At 41.7% G+C, this 23,611-nt stretch overlaps 1 protein-coding gene across 3 annotated transcripts in view; it reads right to left on the bottom strand.

Annotated features, from left to right (window-relative positions):
* Window positions 1-23,611, bottom strand: part of LOC149819135 (transcriptional elongation regulator MINIYO-like) — an 85,468-nt gene that overhangs the window by 5,141 nt on the left and 56,716 nt on the right. For all 3 annotated transcript variants that reach the window (XM_089984128.1, XM_089984130.1, XM_089984129.1), the window contains exon 6: window positions 21,670-21,858. In XM_089984128.1, coding sequence (XP_089840254.1) covers window positions 21,670-21,858 — 189 coding nt within the window. The remainder of the gene's footprint in view (window positions 1-21,669; window positions 21,859-23,611) is intronic.

The following is a 23,611-nucleotide window of genomic DNA, read 5'->3' as shown; positions in this document are numbered from 1 at the left end:
TAATGCATAATAGGGAAATGCATGATTTATGTGCAATGCGTGAACACTTTACTATCTTTCATTAGAGTTCGCTTTTCATATGCATGTCCCTATTAAATGCACACAATTTAAGTTCTTTTTTTTAATTAACGTTGCCCGCGAATACACCAAACGGGTAAAGTTTCTCGAGGTTAAGTAGGGTTCCCAAAGTAATTTAGCACACAAGTTGTATTTTATTACTGGGTTCCAAACTTAGCCCTCAACCGAATCACTTTCGGAACATTAGACCTCCACATCTAATGTCGAGACACTAAGGACCTTCACATCCAATAGTATCACTTTCTTGGTATACCAAAACAACAGTTGTGTCGAACACACCACCCCCAGGTAAAGTAGCAGACTCTCCCTAAAACCGAGGCCAGGAAAAAGAACCTCAATATCGGGTTCAAGGGTAATAATTAAAGCACACGGAGTTTTTTGTATCCTCGTGGTCTCCCAAAATCGAATCTCTAAGATGACCATTCTTTCAATGAGAGATCTCAGAACGTATATTACATTGTTCGTATTCATTATCTTTTTATTAAAAGTCACTTATTAAATTTTGCAATTCAGCGTGCAAAAGCAAAGTCAAAAGCTCGCATCTACCCCTGCGAGAGCCATCACGGGACCATCGTCCGCGGAAAAGCATAGAACAGTGTAAACACAATGAAATAGAAATAAATATGATTTTTGCGATGCATTTAAGAGTAAGTAAAGAAGGAGCACCCAGTGCTAGAGGCTTTCCAAGCCTGCGATGATTCACTTGGATCATGGATGCATCACGTGCAACGACCATAGCAATAAGCCATACATGCACTATATCACACGCATTCTCAATGCACATTCGTATATTCAATGCGCAGGGAATATAACGTTTATGTGCATGGGTTCATTATTCAAGTACATGTGCAGTAACATTAGTGTGGACGGTTTTGCATATGCTTTTATATAATTCATGTGTTTGCAAATTCATATTTTTATGACAAGTGCACACATCCACTTAATGCACACACGCACACCCACATAAATTTCATATATACAGGTACACTAAAACCAGGCTTGAAATAACACTTTACATGAGCACGTCAAAATCAGTTAAAGCACATGAAAAATTCTGACCTTAACATGTATCCAATTTCATTCATAATACATTCCGGATGTTAACGTGCATGTACTCAATACTATGTTGTTCTCTCCCTGTTTGTTTGTTTTTTTGTAAACACACTCACCGAGCCGAATTCACTCGGTTGGGCTCATGTGGCCCGAACAAACCTGGAAACCAAGCCTGTCAACCCAATCTGGATACTGTTCAGGTCTGACCAAATGTGGCCAGACCATACAAAAATTTTCATATTTTTTTTTACAGGGTTCACACCCAGCCGACCCAGTCGGGTGGGGTTCTCAGCAAGCCCAGCTGACCTGAGTCAACTGGGACGGGTCTGACCGACTCTACCAAACCTGTCCCAGTCCTGCCCAAGGACCGTACTGGGCCAGGCAGGCCTCTGCCAAGCCGGGTTGGCTGAGCAAGCCCAGCCGACCTTGTCGGCTGGGTTGGTCGGCTGGGCCTGACAACCCATGCACAGGCCCAGCCCGGGCCTGTGTGTATGTGCTGCCAGGACGTGGGTGACAGCCCCAAAGGCTAACAAAAATTTTTTTTTAGGTGTTTGCCCAGCCGAGCCCTCTCGGCTGGGCCACTGCGTGCACAGCAGGCCTGGCAGGCCATGCCAAGCCAGCTGAACCGGTTCAGCTGAACCCTGCAGGCCTGTCAAGGCACTGCCAAGTCAGGCCAGACCTGGCCAGCCGGGCCCAACTCGGCTGACACAGTGGCCCGACTGCATGACCCCTCCCTAAACATTTATATATTTATATATATAAAAAAAATGATGACTCAACATGCGTGTACCTATACCATACAGATTTTAAGAGAAAAATAGATGCACGTACAGATTTTTTTCCAATCCATGCATGCTCACACCATGGGTTTCGTATGCTTTTTCATGCCTCAACTACATTAGCATGTAAACACAAAAAGAACCCTTTCCTACCATGAAATAAATTTTGATTTAATCTAAAAATAACTATACACAGAAAATAAAGTTTCAAAAGGGTTTAAAGAATCAAAACGCATCCATGGAAGAGGAATCCATGGATCCTCTTTCGTGTATTTCAGAGTAATCACATAGATCTACTCTTCTACCAAGGTATAGCATGAGAATCGAATCGGTAATCGATTTCTCACTCATATCAAAAGAAGGGACCCGTACCTTTGCTTGAATCAAAGGAAAAGAGAAAAATAATGGTGGATCAAGGGTTGGATGGCTGGAGAAGATCTTCTTCTTCTTCCTCTTTTTTCTCTCCTTCCCTTTCTCTCTCTTTCTCTCTCCTCTTTCCCTCTTTCTTTCTCTTTTTCCTTCTCTCTCTCCTTTTTTTTTCTTTTGTGTATAATGAATGGGAGAGGGGGTGACGCCCCCCCCCCCCCCCCCCCCTTTTTCTCCAGCCCTCTCTAAGAGAGTTCCCAAAAGATGGAACTCTCTCTCTCTCCCTTTGTTTTCTAATTTTTTGAAACCCTTCCAAATGTTGACTTTTCCACATTTGTTATTTTTTTAACTTTCCAATCCCTTTTAAAACTCTCTTTAAGTAAGTATAAGAACTCTTTTAAGGAGTCTCACTCAACCCTAAAATATAAATCCGAAATTAATTATTAATTATTAATTAATTAAAAATTATCTAAAGATACCCAAAAATAACCAAATTAACCTAGAAGGCTCCCCAACCTTATTTAACCCCAAAATAAAGCTTTATATTCAATTTAAAGCTGAAAAAACGTAGGGCATGGATTTGAATCCGGATCCGGGTCCAAGATCCAAACCCATACCCAAAACAAAAATTGGAGCAAGACTTGGATCAAATGCAGATTTAAGTAGGACCTAAATAGAACCCAAATCCATAAAAAATTGGATCCTAGGCCTTGGATCCAATCCGATCCAACTCCAGATCCATTTCGACAAACTGCTCAATTTTTAGAAAAAACGCGATTTCCAGACAAGCCAAAACTCGAATTCAGGAAAACAAAATATCGTTGCGCTCAAAATTCCAAGACGCATCCAACGATATATTACACACAAATAAGATTCTGAATTTTACCTGAAAATAACTCGAATTTCGCTCGAATTTTGCTTGAATTTAAAGGTCGAAATTAAAACTCTTTCTCACGCTTCGATTGCCCCGCCTCGACCTTGTCAATGAGACCTGAGTTAAGCCCAGACTCAAAGGCATCAGCCTAAAAATCGAGCCTTAAACGATTTTTCTCGCAGACTTTGCCAAATTTTCGATAAAATTACAAAATGATTAAGTACCAAAATACGCGATATTACATCCCTACCTCCTTAAAAGAATTTTGTCCTCAAAATTAGAACATACCAAATAAGTGTGGGTAGTGTTGACGCATATCCGCCTCAGGTTCCCAGGTGCACTCATCCAGCCCGTGATGTTGTCAGCGCACCTTTACGAACGGAATCGTCCTACTACGTAGTGTGTTCTCCTGACGATCCACAATCTCAATTGGTCTCTCCTCCGTCGTCAAGTAAAGTTGTACCTCGATCGCCTCATAGTGAATCACATGTGAGGAATCAAGCACATACTTTCTCAACATCGAGACATAGAATACATCGTGGATCTGCGAAAACTAAAGAAGTGCTACTCGATAGGCGGTTTCCCCGACTCTTCCAAGAATCTCAAAGGGTTCGACGTACCGAGGACTCAGCTTCCCTTTCTTTCAAAACCGGAAGACACTCTTAGTAGGCGAGATCTGAATGAACACGTGGTCGCCAACCTCAAAACTGAGCTCCCTGCGCCGTTGATCGGCATAACTCTTTTGCCTGCTCTGCGCTGCAATCAATCTCTGTCGGATTAAACGCACCTGGTCCGCATAATGCTGGATGATTTATGGAGACTCCACTGCTTTCACCCCAACCTCATCCCAGCACACAGGGGATCTACATGGTCGGTCTTACAAAGCTTCATACGGGGACATGCCAATGTTGGCATGAAAGCTGTCGTTGTACGAAAACTCTGCAAGCCTTGTCCCAATCACCTGCCCAATTCAATGCACATGCTCTCAACATGTCCTCGAGCATCTGGATCGTACGCTCCGACTGTCTGTCCGTCTGTGGATGGAACGCAGTACTAAACTTCAACGTAGTGCCTAAAGCCTTCTAAAGTTGGTGCCAGAATCGAGATGTGAAACGTGGATCCCGATCTGACACTATCGAACGTGGCACCCCGTGAAGTCTAACAATCTCATCCACATAGAGATCGGCCAAGCTCACCAAGCTTTGACTGATTCTGATCGAAAGAAAATAAGCATTCTTCGTCAAATGATCCACTATCACCCAAATGACATCTCGCTGTCGTCGGATCTTAGGCAACCCTACGATAAAATCCATCGAGATATCGTCCCACTTCTACTCTGGAATCTCGAGTGGCTGCAGAAGTCCACCAGGTCTCTGGTATTCAATCTTCACCTGTTGACAGGTGAGACACCGGGACACGAACTCCGCGATGTCCCGCTTCATCCCATTCCACCAGTAAGTCCTCTGAAGATCTTTAAACATCTTGGTGGAACCAGGGTGAACGAAATATCTAGACCTGTGAGCTTCACTCATCAGCTCCTCCTGCAACGCCTTCGAAACCCACCATCTGTCTCCAAACATGATGGTTTCATCCTCCTCTCGGCGAAACTGTGCTTCTGGCTTTTGGGCACTCTCGCATAACTTCTCAAAATCCAGATCGGCTGACTGAAGTTCCTCGATCCGATCTATGATCTTTGGTCGTGCTTGCATCCTAGTACAAAGGATGTGTCCGGAGTCGTCAGCGAAAGGTTGTCATCTGACGAACTCCTCGACCAGATCCCAATTGCGTTCAATCATACTAGCTATTGTGACCAACGCATTTTTACTAAGCGCATCTGCCACCACATTCGCCTTACCAGGATGGTAAGTGATGGAGAAGTCGCAGTCATTCAGAAATTCCAACCACCTACGCTGCCTCAGATTCAAATCTCGCTGAGTGAATATGTACTTGAGGCTCTTGTGATCGGTCATGACCTCAAATTGTTCTCCATAAAGGTAGTGGTGCCAAATTTTCAATGCGAAGACCACTGTCACCAATTCCAAGTCATGCGTGGGGTAATTCTTCTCGTGCACCTTCAGCTGTCGAGAAGCATACGCTATGACCTTTCCGTGCTGCATAAGGACATAGCCCAGGTCAGTCCCCGAAGCATCATTGTACACAACGAAACCACTCGTCTCAGAAGGCAACATCAAAACGGGTGTCGTGGTCAACCTTTTTTTCAACTCCTGGAAATTGTCCTCGCATCGAGGTGACCACTCGAACTTTACTCCTTTCTGCAACAATCGAGTCATCGGGGGCAACTATACGCGAGAAGTCTTGAATGAATCGACGGAAGTAGCCCGCCAATCCCAAGAAACTCCTGATGTCAGTCACCGTCTTCGAATGCTCCCATGACAAAACGGCCTCTATCTTGGCTGGATCAACTTCTACGCCCCTCGCAGATATCACATGGCCGAGAAACATCACCCGATCAATCCAGAACTCACACTTTGAGAACTTAGCATAGAGCTGATGTTCTCTCAGTGTTTGTAATACGATCTGTAGATGCTCTCGAGCTCTTCCACACTCTCCGAGTAGATAAGAATGTCATCGATGAACACGATGATAAACGAATCCAGCCATAAACTGAAAACCCGATTCATCAGGTCCATAAACGTTGCAGGGGCATTGGTGAGTACAAAGGACATCACCAGAAACTCATAATGCCCATATTTGGACCTGAATGTTGTTTTCGGAATATCCTCCGTCTTGATTCTCAATTGATGGTACCCAGAACGAAGGTCGATCTTCGAGAACACCTTTGCCTTCCTCAGCCGATCGAACAAATCATCGATCCTAGGCAATGGGTACTTGTTCTTCACCGTCACTTGGTTTAACATACGGTAGTCGATACAGAGTCGCATTGAACCGTCCTTCTTGACAAAGTGTACCGGTGCACCCCAAGGGGATACACTCGGCCTGATAGAACCTTTTTCAAGAAGCTCCTGCAATTGTTTCTTCAGGTCCACGAGCTCAACAGGTGCCATGCGATACGAAGCTCGAGAAACTGGTACCGTACCAGGCATTGGCTCGATCGAGAACTCAATCTCTCTATGTGGTGGCAAATCAAGCAAGTCTTCGAGAAAGACATCCGAGAACTCACGAACGTCTCGTTGTTCCAAGGGTGTTGCTTGACTGTCCTGAGCGGACACACTGGCCAAGAATACCATACAACCCTGCTTGTGGTACTTGGAGATCTTCAATGCAGAAACAATCTTCACCTCGCTTGTCGTTCCGGTCGAATGGAAAGACAACACGGACAAATCGGGACGCTCCAGGATAACTTTCTTGCCCCGACACTGGAGGGTAGCATTATGTTTGGATAACCAGTCCATACCCAGAATAACATCGTAGAACGTCATATCTAGTATGACCAAATCGGCAGACAACTCATGCCCTTAGATAACAATGCTAACTACCGGAAAATACTTTCCGCAGGAAGAGGATGCACCCATGGGTGACATCACATCCAGAGCCTTTTCAAGGCTAGAAGGAACCAAATCGAGCAATTTTGCGAATGAAGCAGAAATGAAGCTATGGGTCGCGCCCGAATCAAACTTCACACGTGAAAAGTGATCGGCGACTAAGAAGATACCTTCGATCAGGTCAGTCTGATCGCCCTGAGTAGTTGTTGTAGCCGCGTAGACTCGCACATTGGTCCTGCGATGTCCTTGTTGCTGCTGAGGCCTTTGTTGTTGCTGCTGCGGTGGTTGTTGTTGCTGTCCTCCCTGAGCCGCTGGCTTGTTCGGACAAAATGGAGCAATATGCCCTGGTTGCTGGCACTGATAGCAGACCCCCTTGAACATCGGGCAAAAACCCAGTGGATGGTTCTTGCCACACTTGCGACATACCGGCTGGGCCTTTGCCTACTGCCTCTGCTGTTGTTGTGTGCCCTGTTGTCGCCCATCACGGGTCTGCTACTTCTTGCCGCACCTTTCCGCCTGCAGGTGGGTTCTTCCTCGTCCTGCCCGAAGAACCTCCTCCATTGCCACCTCCCTTCTGAAATGTAGTCTTGGACCTCTCCCAGTCCTCTGTCAGGACTGTGGCAGACTCTATCGCATCGGCCAGGGTAGTAGGCCGGCTCATCAGCACACGAGTCCGCAGTTCGTCCTTCAGCCCGCGTATATACTTCATCGCCCTCGCCTTCTCATTCTTGAAGAGGTTCGGGCAGTACCTTTCGAGACTCCGAAATCTAGTGGTGTAGTCCACCAGACTCATGTTCTCCTGAGTTAAGTCGAGGAACCTCTGCTGCATCTGCTCCTCGGCGTAAGAAGGAAAGTATGCGTCTAGAAACTCCTCTCTGAATACCTCCCAGGAAATCATGTCCATGTCGGCGAACTTCACCCTTCGCAGGGTGTCCCACCACTTCTTAGCATCGTCCTTCAAACGGTATGTGCCAAATGGTGTCTTCTTGTCCTCAGGGACAGGTAGGACGTCAAACGCTCGCTTAATCTCCTCGACCCAGTTCTCTGCTGCTTCTGGGTCAGCCTTGCCCGCAAAAGTCGACGAGTCCAACTTCAGAAACCTCTCGAAGGAAACGTCGTCTGCGTTCGGAACCTCAACAGGAGGGTCACGCGTAGCCACCTGCGTAGCATGTGCCGCCTGCATGGCCTGTGCTGTCTGCGTCGCCTGTGCCGTCATGGTCTCGGTCAGGGTGTGGATGGCATCCATCATGAAATCCCTCTACTCCTGCCAGTTCGCGGGAGCACCAGTGGAAGATGAAGCACCTTTGCGTGCATATGACATCTACAACGCACATATTTTTCGCAAAAGTTTAGACCCTTATCGATCCTACCCCCTTGGGGTTGATCCCGAACAAAGTCTTTCATACAATTACATCAAAATTCTTAATACACACAGAAAGAGAATTGACCATGAATGCATATAAGCATAAGAGATTCAATACTTAAATAAAAGTATTAAATAGCCTTACCAGTGAAGGAGACTGCTCTGAAGTACGAGGCCCCACTTACCAGAATTTAAAAACTTAATGTTAAAGAGATGATAAAAATATAAGATTTTGTGGTGGCTCTGATACCAAACCTGTAACGACTCCAACTCATACCCCTTGAAAATGTGGAATTTTTTTTTTAAAAAAAACCATTGCGGAAATCTTCCCAGAATCCAAGGACCTTCGTAGTTCCACTCACAATCGGATAACCAAACACACTACAAAAACTCCTACATTTATCATTCATACCATAACAACTCATTATTTATTACTTATGAAAGAAAGAGTATCTAACAATAATTGCAAAAGACATATCAGAGTTATTTTAATGACATAAAAGTAAATAAAGGAAAAGACTGAGTCACGTTGTCCCTTTGTGAACTGTCTAGTAAAAGTGTGACACCCGTAGCTCTTCCAGAAGCTAGTCGCTTCACTGATCTCCTGCGGCTGTGAAAAACCACAAAAAGAGGGTGTCAGAAATCCGAACAATTCTGCGTACGAATCCCTCTAATGAAATAAATGAGCATAAAGAATACAGATAAGAGTCCATGCAATAACTTGGAGGTATGCATTTATGACAAATTCATAATTTAATTAAGCATTCATACAGTAGGGAACAACTGTTAAATAACAGGAATCACAAATTTAGCAATATACCCATTTAATATGCTTTAGGGAACAATATTATGCATCCACCAACATTTATTAGTTAAGGGAACAAGTGAATATGCATATGATCTAATGCATAACAGGAAAATGCATGATTTATGTGCAATGCATGCACACTTTACTATCTTTCATTAGACTTCTCTTTTTATATGCATGTCCCTATTAAATGCACATAATTTAAGTTCTTTTTTTTAATTACCGTTGCCCGCGGATACACCAAACGGGTAAAGTTTCTCGAGGTTAAGTATGGTTCTCAGGGTAATTTAGCACACAAGTTGTATTTTATTATTGGGTTCCAAACTTAACCCTCGATCGAATCACCTTCGGAATATTAGCCTCCACATCTAATGTCGAGACACCAAGGACCTCTACATCCAATAGTGTCACTTTCTTGGTATATCAAAACAACAGCTGTGTATAACACACCACCCCCAGGTAAAGTGGCAGACTCTCCCTAAAACCGTGGTCAGGAGAAAGAACCTCAATATCTGGTCTAGGAGTAATAATTAAAGCACACAGAGTTTTTTGTATCCTCGTGGTCCCTCAAAACCGAATCTCTAAGATGCTCATTCTTTCGATGAGAGATCTCAGAACGTATATTACACTGTTTTTATTCATTATCTTTTTATTAAAAGCCACTTATTAAATTTTGCAATTCAGCATGCAAAAGCAAAGTCAAAAGCTCGCATCTACCCCTGCGAGAGCCATCACGAGACCATCGCCCGCGGAAAAGCATAGAATAGTGTAAACACAATGAAATAGAAATAAATATAATTTTTGCGATGCATTTAAGAGTAAGTAAAGAAGGAGCACCTAGTGCTCGAGGCTTTCCAAGCCTGCGATGATTCACTTGGATCATCGATGCATCACGTGCAACAACCATAGCAATAAGACATACATGCACTATATCACATGCATTCTCAATGCACATTCGTATATACCAGTTCAATGTGCAGGGAATATAACGTTCATGTGCATGGGTTCATTATTCAAGTACATGTGCAATAACATTAGTGTGGATGGTTTTGCATATGCTTTTATATAATTCATGTGTTTGCAAATTCATATTTTTATGACAAGTGCACACATCCACTTAATGCACACACGCACACCCACATAAATAAATTTCATGTATACAGGTACACTAAAACCAGGCTTGAAATAACACTTTACATGAGCACGTCAAAATCAGTGAAAGCACATGAAAATTTCTGACCTTACCATGTATCCAATTTCATTCATAACACATTCTGGATGTCAACGTGCATGTACTCAATATTGTGTTGTTCTCTCCCTGTTTTTTTTTTTTTTTGTAAACACACTCACCGAGCCGAATTCACTCTGCTGGGCTCATGTGGCCCGAACAAACCTGGAAACCAAGCCTGTCAACCCAATTTGGATACTGTCCAGGTCTGACCAAATGTGGCCAGACCATACAAAAATTTTCATATTTTTTTTTACAGGGTTCACACCCAGCCGACTGGCTGGGGTTCCCAGCAAGCACAGCTGACCTGAGTCAACTGGGTCGGGTCTGACCAACCCTGTCCCAGTCCTGCCCAAGGGCCGGACTGGGCCAGGCAGGCCTCTGCCAAGACGGGTTGGCTGAGCCAGCCCAGCCGACAAGGTCAGCTGGGCCTGACAGCCCATGCACAGGCCCAACCCGGGCCTGTGTATATGCTGCCAGGACGTGGGTGACAGCCCCAAAGGCTAACAAAATTTTTTTTTGAGGTGTTTGCCCAGCCGAGCACTCTCGGCTGGGCCCCTGCGTGCACAGCAGGCCTGACAGGCCATGCCAAGCCATCTGAACCGGTTCAGCTGAACCTGGCAGGCCTGTCAAGGCACTGCCAGGTCACCAGTCCCAACTCGGCTGGCACAGTGGCCCGACTACAAGACCCCTCCCTAAACATTTATATATTTATATATATAAAAAAAAATTGATGACTCAACATGCGTGTACCTACCATACAGATTTCAAGAGAAAAATAGATGCATGTACAGATTTTTTTTTCAATCCAGTTATGCATGCTTACACCATGGGTTTCATATGCTTTTTCATACCTCAACTACATTAGCATGTAAATACAAAAAGAACCCTTTCCTACCATGAAATAAATTCTGATTTAATCTAAAAATAACTATACACAGAAAATAAAGTTTCAAAGAAGAACTTCTTCCTCCTTCCTCTCTTTTCTCTCCTTCCCTTTCTCTCTCTCTCTTTCTCTCTCCTCTTTCCCTCTTTCTTTCTCTTTTTCCTTCTTTCTCTCCTTTTTTTTTCTTTTGTGTATAATGAATGGGAGAGGGGGTGACACCCCCCCCCCCTTTTTCTTCAGCCTTCTCTAAGAGAGTTCCCAAAAGATGGAACTCTCTCTCTCTCCCTTTGTTTTCTAATTTTTTGAAACCCTTCCAAATGTTGACTTTTCCACATTTGTTATTTTTTTAACTTTCCAATCCCTTTTAAAACTCTCTTTAAGTAAGTATAAGACCTCTTTTAAGGAGTCTCACTCAACCCTAAAATATAAATCCGAAATTAATATTATTTAATTAATTAATTATTAATTAAAAATTATCTAAAGGTACCCAAAAATAACCAAATTAACCCAGAAGGTCCCCTAACCTTATTTAACCCCAAAATAAAGCTTTATATTCAATTTAAAGTTGAAACAACGTGGGGCATGGATTTGGATCCGGATCCAAGATCCAAACTCATACCCAAAATAAAAATTGGAGCAAGACCTGGATCAAATCCAGATTTAAGTAAGACCTAAATAAAACCTAAATCCATAAAAATTCGGATCCTAGGCCTTGGATCCAATCCGATGCAACTCCGGATCCATTTTGACAAACTGCTCAATTTTCAGAAAAACGTGATTTTCGGACAAACCAGAACTCGAATTCAGGAAAACAAAATGTCGTTGCGCTCAGAATTCCGAGATACATCCAACGATATATTACATGCATATAAGATTCCAAATTTCACCTAAAAATAACCCAAATTTCGCTCAAATTTTGCTTGAATTTAAAGGTCGAAATTAAAACTCTTTCTCACGCTTCGATTGGCCCGTCTCGACCTTGTCGATGAGACCTAGGTTAAGCTCATACTCAAAGGCATCGGCCTAAAAATCGAGCCTCAAATGATTTTTCTCCCAGACTTAGTACCAAAATACGTGATATTACATTATGTGAGGTGCTTCAACCATCTGATGCAAAACCAAATCAAAGGCAATAAAGCTATTTCATTTTATTCATGAGATGTCAATCAGAAATTTTATCCTCTAAAATTTGATAAGGCAAAAAATGTCAAAGATTTATTTACCGGTTCTTTTGTCACTAGAACAATTTGGGAGATAATGATTGTTCACAAGGATCAACTTATGATGCAAAAAAAGAATGAAAAGATACAAATAGCTAGTTTCTCTGAAAGTATTTGTGTCACCATGTGTATAAGTTGAGGATTGTCTGTCTTTTGATGTTTTGTGTCTTTATGCTTTCATCTGTACTTTCATTTTTTCTTATTGTGGTGACTATATCATGAGATGTATACATGAAACATTATGCTAATAAGAATAGCATGATTTCTTCTAAGAAACTAGCTTATATTCCCCATAAAAGTTCTACTACTTTCTGTTTCAGCATCCTAGACCAGATAGAACACCTGGTCAATTGATGTCCGTTCAAGTGTGCATTCATCAGTAGAAGACAGCACTATCAACTTTGTAAAGGCTACTAGATTTTTCCAAAGGAAGGTTACAACTGCGTTTGAAAAATAAGAGCAGCTTGTAGAAGCAGTGTAGAGTTTCCAATGTTTTGAGGTGTAAACCTATGAGTTTGGAATCCCATGACATTGTGTAGTTTAAGCATGCATAGTCTTGTTTGGCTCGTATTTGCAAGGGTTGCAATATGAAGTGGTGGTGCTAATGTGGACACTACATAGTTGTATGCATGACATGATGTGTATTGGGGGACAAGAATGACCTCATACGTGCAAGGATATTTGCACAAAAAGAATGCATATTGCATAATAAAATTATGTGTAGTTTGGTTGGGCAAAGGCCCAGAATACTGGTGTGGGTACCTAGAAAACTGACATTAATGCATATTGTTGAGATTAGGTGGTTTTAAGTTTAAGTCTTCTTAGATTAGAGGTTATTTGAAATTTTAATTTAATGATGGACTTAGATGTAATTTATTCTTTTTGGCCTCTCTCTATTTAACATAGAGAGTAGCCCTAATAACAGATTAACGAGTTTCTTATTGTGCAGCCGACTCTCTCTCTCTCTCTCTCTCTCTCTCTCTCTCTCTCTCTCTCTCTCTCTCTCTACCCAGGTGTCTGCGCATCACATCTTCCTTCTACATGGTATCAAAGCCTTTGATCTCGGGAGCATAATCAATAGGGATTGATCTTCACCAACGAAAAAAAAATATATTGAAATCAGGTTTGCTGTTCTTTTGTGTGTAAGATCTGATAACAGATCTGGGATTTGACCCAGATCTGTCATCAGATCTAAGGGAGCAGATGTGGAGCCGTAACCCTTGAGCTCCTCAGTTTGGAGTATTTTTTTTGCCGTGATCTCCTGCCGTGATTTTTTTTTTCGTGATTTCCTGCCGTGATTTCCTGCTATTTGGGAGCAGCAGCAATCTCATTTCCTGTGCTGTTGCGTGTGATCGAGATTCATTTCATGTGTTGTTGCGTGTGATCGAGATATGACTGATTTGTTTAACCGTGCCCTGAAGAACTGATATTCTTATTGGTTGTCGAGCTTTATATGTTTGGGAGCAGCAGTTGTCGTGATTCCTTTTCTGCGTCTGCATATTATCGTTGGTCGTGATTTGTTTGAGAGCAGCAGTTGTCGTGATTTCTTTTCTGCGTCTGCATATTATCGTTGGTCGTGATTCCCTGCTGTGTTGGTTGGTTGTTTTATTTCAGAATATGGATTTCAGCAGTCGTGATTCCCTGCTGTGTCGTGGTTTTTTTTTAACATGCGTGCTGTGAAAGAAGCATGTTAGTTTTAGTTGTGTCTCTGTCGTGGAAACAGCAGGCGTGATCTTTCTGTCGTGGAAACAGCAGGCGTGATTCCCTGCTGTGTTGGAAAATATCCCTGTTTGTGGGCTGTTGTTCTTTCTGTCGTGGAAACAGCAGGTGTGATTCCCTGCTGTGTTGGAAAATTCTTCCTGTTTGTAGGCTGATGTTCTTTACTGGTTGTCATATTGCCTGACGCGTGAGTATAACACTTGCTGTTCAAGTGAGGTAATCTGATTTTTTTGTTTGCTGAAATAGAATTACATCTTCAGTATGGCTGAAACTTCGAAATGTGATTCCAATATTGAACATATTGGGGAGTATAAGGCTTTTGCCAATCCCTTCTCGTACGGCTCTTCTGTAAGGTTGAATGAAACCAACTATGCCAGGTGGTCCAGAACTTTTATGATGTCGGTATCTGGACATCGTCGAAAACATATTTTGTTGGAAGACGAACCCACTGAAAAATTGGGAAAATGTTACTTGGGATGAAGATAATGACATAGTTATGTCATGGATCATGAATAGTTTCGAACCCCATATTGCAGATGGATTAATTTACTATAATACAGCCAAACTGATGTGGGACAATCTTCGAGATACGTACTCACAAGAGACTAATGTGAGTCGTATCCTGCAAGTCGAACAGGAGATATATAATTTGCAGCAGGGAGATCAGACCTTGGTCCAGTACTACGCCTCTGTCAAAGCTGCGTTTGAAAGACTTAATGCTCACAGGCCTCTTTGTTGCTCGAAGCAAAAGGATCATCAAGAACAAACTATGGTTGCTCGCTTTCTTACAGGTCTCTCTTCAGAATTTTCTGTTGCAAAAGTCCAAATGTTGATTGGATCAGATGTACCTACTCTTGCTGATGCATACAATCGTCTGAGTAGACTTGCGATCTCTCTTCCACAATCTCATCCTGTGACTCAGTCATCTGCTCTTGTTGTCTCATCTGGTTATGGGTGGGGAAATATTCAGAATATCAGAGGACGAGGTCGTGGACGTGGTATGGGAGGAAGAGGAAAGCTTCAATATACATTCTGTGAAAAATCTGGACATTTAGAAGATCGTTGCTGGGATAAGCATGGTCGGCCAACCTCTTCTTCATCAAAGTCATATGCTCCTAAAGCAAATGTTACTACTATCGAGGCAACAAATGTACAGGATAATATCTCTGCAAGTGACCGTAGTATCACCCTCAGTCGTGCTGAATATGATGAGCTGATAGCTCTTCGTCCTTTGAGTTCCACTCCTCCTGTAGCTGGTGTTGCCTACTCAACAGGAAATCATCTTCATCTGACTGACAGTAAATGGATTATTGACTATGGTGCATTCAGACACTTGTGTGGAAATTCACTTGTTTTTTCAGATCTAAAGGATATTACTGTTCATCGAGGAGTCTCATTAGCCGATGGGAGTTCCTCCCCGGTTGTTGGTCAGGGAAATATTTCTATATCCTCCTCCTTACAGTTGAAAAATGTTCTTCATGCTCCAAACTTTCCTCAAAGTTTACTCTCTATTAGTTGCCTTACAAAAGAACAAAATTGTAGAGTAATATTTGATTTGATGGATTGTCATTTCAGGATTTGCTGACGGGGAAGAAGATTGGTGGAGGCTATGAAGAAAATGGAGTCTACTACCTACATCATCCAGTGGGTAATGTTCATGCTGCAGTGGAACACTCATTCAGTCCTGTTCAATGGCATCGTCGTCTTGGTCATCCTTCATTGTCAAAGCTTCGTTCAGTCTTTCCTCAAATTCCTTCCACTACATCATTTCAGTGTGAAGCATGTCAGCTGGGCAAGCATCATCGAAGTTCGTTTCCTTCGAGTCAGAGTCAGTCTAGTAATAAAGTTTTTGAACTTCTTCATGCAGATGTATGGGGTCCTAGTAAGATTCCTACTAGGACTCAGTGTCGATACTATCTTGTTATTGTTGATGATTTCTCTAAGTTGTCATGGGTGTTTTTAATAAAAGAACGATCCGAAGTTCCAAGTATTATCAAATCCTTAATTCTTGAAATAAAAACTCAGTTTGAATCTATTGTCAAGATTGTTCGCACTGATAATGCTCTTGAGTTTAAATCAAAAGGTCTGTTACAATTTTACCAAGATTATGGCATTCAACCCCAAACTTCCTGTGCCTATTCATCTCAACAAAATGGGGTGGCTGAGCGAAAACATCGGCACCTGCTTGATGTTGCCCGGACCATTATGATTCAATCTAATGTTCCTGCGTTATACTGGGGTGATGCGATTACCACTGCTTGTTATCTGATCAACCGCATGCCTTCATCTTCTGTGGGTGATCAAATTCCATTACATATCCTAAAACCTAATGCCCCACTCTTTTCTTTCTCACCAAAAATATTTGGATGTGTTTGCTTTGTACACAAACTTGGCCCTGACCGTGATAAATTGGCTGCTCAAGCTACAAAATGCATATTTATAGGTTATCCCAAAAATCAAAAGGGATATCGATGTTATGATCCTATTTCTCGCCGAGAGTATGTCAGTGCGGATGTATCTTTCTTGGAATCCACTCCATATTATTCTAGTACCGGTTCCCCGCTGCAGGTTGATCCAGCTGAGTCTTTTCCATTACCTATACCTCCTTTTCCTTTGGAATCTGTGCCCTCATTACCGAACCAAACTTCATCCTCTTCCAGATTTAATAATCCTCCATTGGTATATGTGCGTAGAGCTCCACCTCCGCAAGTGCCTTCATCTTCTTCTTCCCCTGAGGTAAGTTCTACTGACAATAGTGATCTTTATGATGATGATAACAGGCCTATTGCTCTACGCAAGGGGACACTACAATGTACCTTATATCCCATATCTCATTTTGTCTCCGATGCCAGAATTGGAAATCAGATGAAAACTTTTATTTCAGCCTTATCTGCTACAACTATTCCTCTGAACTATCAACAGGCAGAGCTTGATAACCGCTGGAAGCTGGCCATGCAAGAAGAAATGGATGCTTCAGTATCTCAGCATACATGGGATCTAGTTGATTCCCCAGCAGATGCTGACATTGTTGGATGTAAATGGGTATATACAATCAAGTACAAATCTGATGGTTCTATTGAAAGGTACAAGGCCAGATTAGTAGCAAAAGGGTATACTCAGACATATGGTATTGATTTCTTTGAAACCTTTTCTCCTGTTGCACGGATGGGTACCATTCGTCTTGTTCTCTCAGTAGCTGTTCAGCATGGTTGGAGCTTGTATCAATTAGATGTGAAAAATGCATTTCTATATGGGGATCTATCTGAGACCGTTTACATGCAACAACCTCCAGGATTCGAGGTTGAGGGGGAGTGTCAGAAGGTATGTAGATTGAGAAAGGCGATTTATAGCTTGAAACAAAGTCCTCGTGCATGGTTTCAAAAGTTGTTTGAAGTGATGTCACGCTGTGGCGTTAATAGGTCAGCGGCAGATCATACACTATTTATCAAGAAAACTAACTCTGGCATAGTTGTTATGGTGGTATATGTGGATGACATCATTCTTACAGGAGATGATGTGAAAGCTATTGAAGCCACAAAGGCTCATCTTTAAAAACACTTTGTTACAAAAGACCTTGGGTTCACTTAGATATTTTCTGGGTATAGAAGTTGCCCGGAGCCGTGAAGGGATGGTTTTGTCTCAACGGAAGTATGTTCTTGACTTATTAAAGGAAACGGGAATGTTGGAAGCTAAACCAGCAAATATTCCCATGGACCATAAAGTTCAGTTGTTTGAAGAAGGGTCAAAACCGGTTGATAGCAAAAGCTATCGCTCCCTAGTAGGGAAGCTACTGTATGTAACTGTGACCAGGCCGGATATTGCTTTAGCAGTAAGCAATGTTAGCCAGTTTATGAACAAACCAACTGAGGTACACTGGAATGCAGCTATAATGATTCTCAGATATCTAAAATCTTCTCCTGGAAAGGGGTTATTGTTCAGGAAAGGTGGAACTCTGGAGATAGTGGCCTATTCTGATGCTGACTATGCAGGATCTGTAGTGGATAGAAAATCTACCACAGGATTCTGTGTGTTTCTAGGAGACAACTTGATTTCTTGGAGAAGTAAGAAACAAAATGTGGTTTCTAGGTCGAGTGCAGAATCAGAATATCGGGCTATGGCCCAAACAGCTGCTGAATTGATGTGGGTTCGTACTGTTCTTCATGATCTTCAGGTGAAGGTTTCCTCTCCTATGACCATGATGTGTGATAACAAGGCTGCAACATATATAGCGAACAGTCCTGTCTTTCATGAGAGAACAAAGCACATTGAGGTTGATTGCCACTATGTAAGAGATATGGTTCAAGCTGGTCATATCACTACCAAATATCTAAAGTCGGAAGACCAAGTTGCAGATATGTTTACAAAGCCTCTTGCTAGACCAAATTTCTCATAATGTTGTGACAAGCTGAGCATGATTGATATCTATGCTCCAGCTTGAGGGGGAGTGTTGAGATTAGGTGGTTTTAAGTTTAAGTCTTCTTAGATTAGAGGTTATTTGAAATTTTAATTTAATGATGGACTTAGATGTAATTTATTCTTTTTGGCCTCTCTCTATTTAACATAGAGAGTAGCCCTAATAACAGATTAACGAGTTTCTTATTGTGCAGCCGACTCTCTCTCTCTCTCTCTCTCTCTCTCTCTCTCTCTACCCAGGTGTCTGCGCATCACATCTTCCTTCTACACATATGAATTAAATTTTAAACAAGCTACACAGAGATTAAAGGTTACACCCTGAAAGATGGTGTGACCTATAAATGGACTTGCTCGTTTAGCGAGTTAGCACCAACCCTGTGGGATGCTAAGTTGTCGATAAAGTGCTCTCAGCGAAGGCAAGTTTGTACCCCGTCTTGGTCACTGAGGGTGGACCAGTCCCCAACCATGGTGGCTTAGGGGACGAGGACTCCTTATGAAGGAGGTTAAGCTACGTACGCTAGCGGTAGTGCACTACGACTTTTTCAAGAAAAATAATCCTTAACAAAGGGTTTTGGATTTTTGGTGTCGGTGTAACCGTGTGTTCTTGGGGTTAATAAAATACTGAAATTACTTAGGTTTGAAAATACACCGCTATGTAGACCGGTGAGCCTATACCATCTCAGGCAGTGGTGCCCCTTGGACGCAAGTAATTAATATCGAAACAAGTAATTGCATTTGCAATGTCTAGAAAGCAAAAGAAAAACCTAAATGGAGAAAGTAATTAAAATATATGCATGCATTTAGGATTGTGCATGTCTTGGTCTGTGTGACCTATTGTTGGTGTTTTCTTCTAGAGTTAAAGGATGTGTTTATGTGTTGAGTTTTCCTAAAGAGGAATGTTTGTATCACTTACAGTTGTACCTTCGACCTTTGGTTGGTCTTGTGTACTTATAGACCTTGCCGTGTTCGCTATCGCGAGACGAGAGGTCAAGTTACTTACTAAGACAGTGGTTGGTCTCACCCTATGTCATAGGGATTCGGCCGATCAAGTGTCGCACCCGCATCGACACGACATGACGCGATGCGACGCGGGTGCTCGTGCGGCACCCGATGCGATCAACCTGACCTTGGGTGTGGTCAACGCACCCAGGGTCATTTTGGTCCAATTTTTAGATTTAAAAAGAAAAAAAAAATCTGCCCGATGAAATGGGCTGCAGAGGGGAGGATTAGGGAAAAAAAATTTGCCCTAATCCTCCCTTCGTCTCCTCTCCGACTCCCTCTGCTCTCCGCCGACCCCGACGCCGTCGTCGTCGTCGACCGCTCCGTCGGACCTCCTCTCCGCTCTGTCTTCTCTCTCTCCCTCTTAGAATGTCGGGGAGGGGCCCGACGTCGTCGTGGTTGCGAGCAGTGCTAATTTGCCACGAGGTGCTTGGGTGCTCGGCTTCTCAACATGTCTATCGTGCACATGGTTGTGCGGACGACTTGTGCTTTTTTGGGTCTCTGTGTTTGATTTCCCATTGCCGCAACAAAATCGTGTCCCTACTCGGTGCTAAGGGCTCAACTGCAATGTTCCTTGTGCATCTTGCCAAAGGGCTTGGACATGCGGTTTGGCAGGCCACACTGCAGTGTTTTGTCGTTGTTGGTTCCCTTGCCGCTATGTGGGCTTTCAGATGTTCGGTATGTGTTGGCTCAAGTGGGGAGTCGAAACAACTCTCCTTCCTGCACTGATATTTTCAATGTCGGAATCGACGGATGACGCTTCGCAGTTGTGCGGCCTTTGGGCCAGTGCTGCGATGTTTATGAGGGCACACAGGCAAAACTTAATTTTTTTTCATTAGTGTTAATATTGTTAATTGATAAAACTTAAAAATTATAATATATATATATATATTTTGCCGCACCTAAGGTTTTTGAAAGTGCCGCATCCCCGCACCCGCACCCATGTGACATAGGTCTCACCCCTGCTTACTTCTCCTTTTTCAGGTACCCACAGATAGGTGTACTTGGTGGCGATGGATACGAGGATAGAGTATCTTTGGAGTTGGATCATGAACCCTTTTAGTCTTGGGACTGTTGTGTGTTTTGGGACTTCCACGTGTTTTGAATTTTGACATTTTGTATATGCATAATTGTAGTTCATCAAATTTTGTAAATGGACTCTATATGGATGAACTTTCTTTTGAATGATAAAGAAAAGATAGTTGGTTTTGAATCGTGAGTTCAATTCAATGTTGCGAATGCTTTCTTTTGATTCGGTTTTCACAAACCAAGTTTTCTTCTATTGATTTTCGATATTATTTAAAATATCATTTCAAAAAAAATTGGTCGAAATATTCACAGATTTTAGTGTCACAAAAAGCGAGTGCAGTGTCCGCATTGCTGCAGTGGGGCCCACGAAAATGAATGGCTGTTCATGTGTTTACATGGTAGGGAAACAAACCCTTAAGGTTTAAGAATGAATTCTTGAATGGTAACTTGGATGAAAAGGTATATACACAACTTTATCCTAGTAAAGAGGATCCTCAACCTTGGGATCCTTTATTATTTTCTTGGTTTAGAGACAGCATATACAAAAATGCAATTATTTGTTATCTCAACATGGGTATGCTAAATAATTTAAAAGGATAACTTGTTAAAGATTCTACGACAGTTGAAAGAGTGATTAACTGTAATGTTTTTGCCTACAGAAGAGAGCCCATCATTGATCCTACTTTCATAGATAGCTGGTGAGAAGTTTGATGTGCTTGACTATTTCAAGTTCAAAAATAGCCTTTGTTTGCACTTGGTCAGTTGGTTCAATTATTGTGCATTGATGAGTTCATATGGCAGCAAAACTTCTGTTGGAATATCTCCCTCACAGATTAAGCACATGGCACAGCCTTTGAAGCTTTCAATGATTAAGCTGTTCAGGTGGCTGAATTGCTCATGTAGTGAATCAGCAACATGTGCTTCTGGAGGGTCCTGATTTCCAGCACAAGACAGATTACACAACAACCCTGCTTATGTCTTTTGATAAATGTGGACTTCATCATTAAAAAAGGTGCTCAATCTTTAATACTAAATGGATATTCATGGCAGGCAGGTTGCCATGAGCGTATGATGAATACTATAGCTTGGTTTAAAATGTACATGGTTGTAGTTCTATTCCAATGGAAATATGAGTATGTTTCACACTTTACAAGAAATCCAACAAAAACTTCAGGAGCGACTAAACAGTTAACTGGCTCTATTAACAGTACCATATTTACTGAGCATGATAGTTTTGTTCAGAAGCCTAGTAGTAATCCATGTCACACCATAAGGAAAGTCAACAAGAAAGTACCATTACAATAAATAAGTAAGTTTCACTTTCAAGATCACAGAAGCAGCATAAATGGGCAAGAACATATATGAGGTGGAACTAATATGGCATACTTACCATTAGAAGACGTACTGATTTTAACTCGGAATAAGTAACCGATAAGGCATCCTTTTTAACAAAACGGTTAATGACAGTATCCATGAGCCGAGGACATTCCATGATGGCACATGCACATGCCGGGGAATGTCGTGCAAATGCAATAAGGACAGACAGAAGAGATTCTTCAACAGCAACAATGTGATCCATCTGGAAAACGATGATAGAAACCATATGAGAAAACATAAGCAGCAATTAGCAAAATTTGACAATTACTTAGAATTGGAAGTGCATATCTATGTAACATATATCAGTGATATTTTCAAAAATATTGCGACTTATCTTGATATTTTCAGAAGTCAATACATCTTGAATAGACACAATAATTTCAAAATAGGCAAAAATATTGACTATTTTGAAATACTGCATCTTTATTGTGACATGAATGCCACAAAAAATACTTTTTTATATTTTATTGGTTTTTTTATAGTTTTTTTCAGAGATATATTTTTTTAAACTTTTTATTTTTGTACATCCAATATTTAACCACTTCCAGGGAAAAAGGGCATTTTTCCAATTATCACTGGATTTTCCTCACCAAGATTTTCCCTAGAATAAGATTTGTGACATTGTACCATATCCATATATGTAAAAACCCCAGACTACTTCTTGTAAGTCATATGACAGGCTCCAGTCATTGTGCTATACAGAGAATGAAGCTCATGCTATCATGATCCAATATTAAATTCCATAGACATTAACAACCATAACACTTTCTACTCGAGCAAAGAACCTGAAGCACTTGCAGCAGATTACCGCATCAATGTAGTGAGAGCTGTCACGTGTGCTCAGGAATAAACAGAAAATATGGACATTAAAGAAAAGAAATCTGCCACAACCTTAAGCATGGAAGCTGAAAATCCTGGGACCTTTTTCTCCAATCATTTTCCTTTAAATTATCAAGTCAATTCTAGTCTTACCATTACTAACCGCTAGAAGAAATAAATCATAAATTTAAATCCCCCTACTGCAAATAGAAGGCATGATACCAGGTCCTCCCTAATCACAGATCTGGTCCTCCTATAAGATCTGCACCAGAAAACAGCATATAGAGAAGAGAGGAAGAAGAGAAGGGTTGCAGCAAAATAGTTTTCCACACCCTCATTAGGGTCATGGGTTCCTTTAAATCAATAGTTAACAAGACAGAAATACCGCTGACTAGTATACAAAAAACAATACAAATAAGAGGGGTAATATGGTCAGGCTGAACACAATACAGCAATACATGAAAAGACGTCATATGCTGTTGACGTCAAACAGATTTAATAGATCACGTTGTTGACGTCAAACAGATTTGGATCTGGATCAAGACCCAATAGATCACGTCTCAATACCCTCCATCAAGTTGTGCATGGTAAAAACCATAAACAACTTGCTCTTCAAGTACCAAAACCTTTCTTTACTTAATCCTTTTGTAAACAAATTTGCAACTTGATCCTGAGTCCAATAAATTGAGCTAAAATCTCCTCACTTTCAATTTTGCATTTAATAAAGTGTTGATCTATCTCTATATGCTTCATTCTACCGTGCTGAATAGGATTGAGAGATATCTTGATCGCACTTTAATTATCACAAAACAAGATAGAACTCAACATCTCTGGATATAAATCAGATAATAGATATCTAATCAAAAAGATTTCAGATGATGTTGTCGCTATTTACTTGTATTCATCTTTAGTACTTGACCGAGCCACCGCCTTTTGTTTTTTACTGCTCCATGAAATCAGGTTCTTCCCAATAAAGACACAATACCCGAAAGCAGACCTTCTTTCATCTTAATAGGCCATAACTGTTAAAACACCTTCATCACTATCATTTTTCCGATAACAAAGCTCATCACCAAGAGTGTCTTTTAGATATCTAAGGATTCTTTTGACAGCCTCAACATGATTCACACGAGGAC

This window comes from Nuphar pumila, chromosome 13 (assembly GCF_984573655.1).
Source record: "Nuphar pumila chromosome 13, dmNupPumi1.hap1.1, whole genome shotgun sequence".
In the NCBI taxonomy this organism is placed as follows: Eukaryota; Viridiplantae; Streptophyta; class Magnoliopsida; order Nymphaeales; family Nymphaeaceae; genus Nuphar; species Nuphar pumila.
Note: the sequence above shows the minus strand (reverse complement) of the source record. Positions and strands in the feature narration are given on the sequence as shown.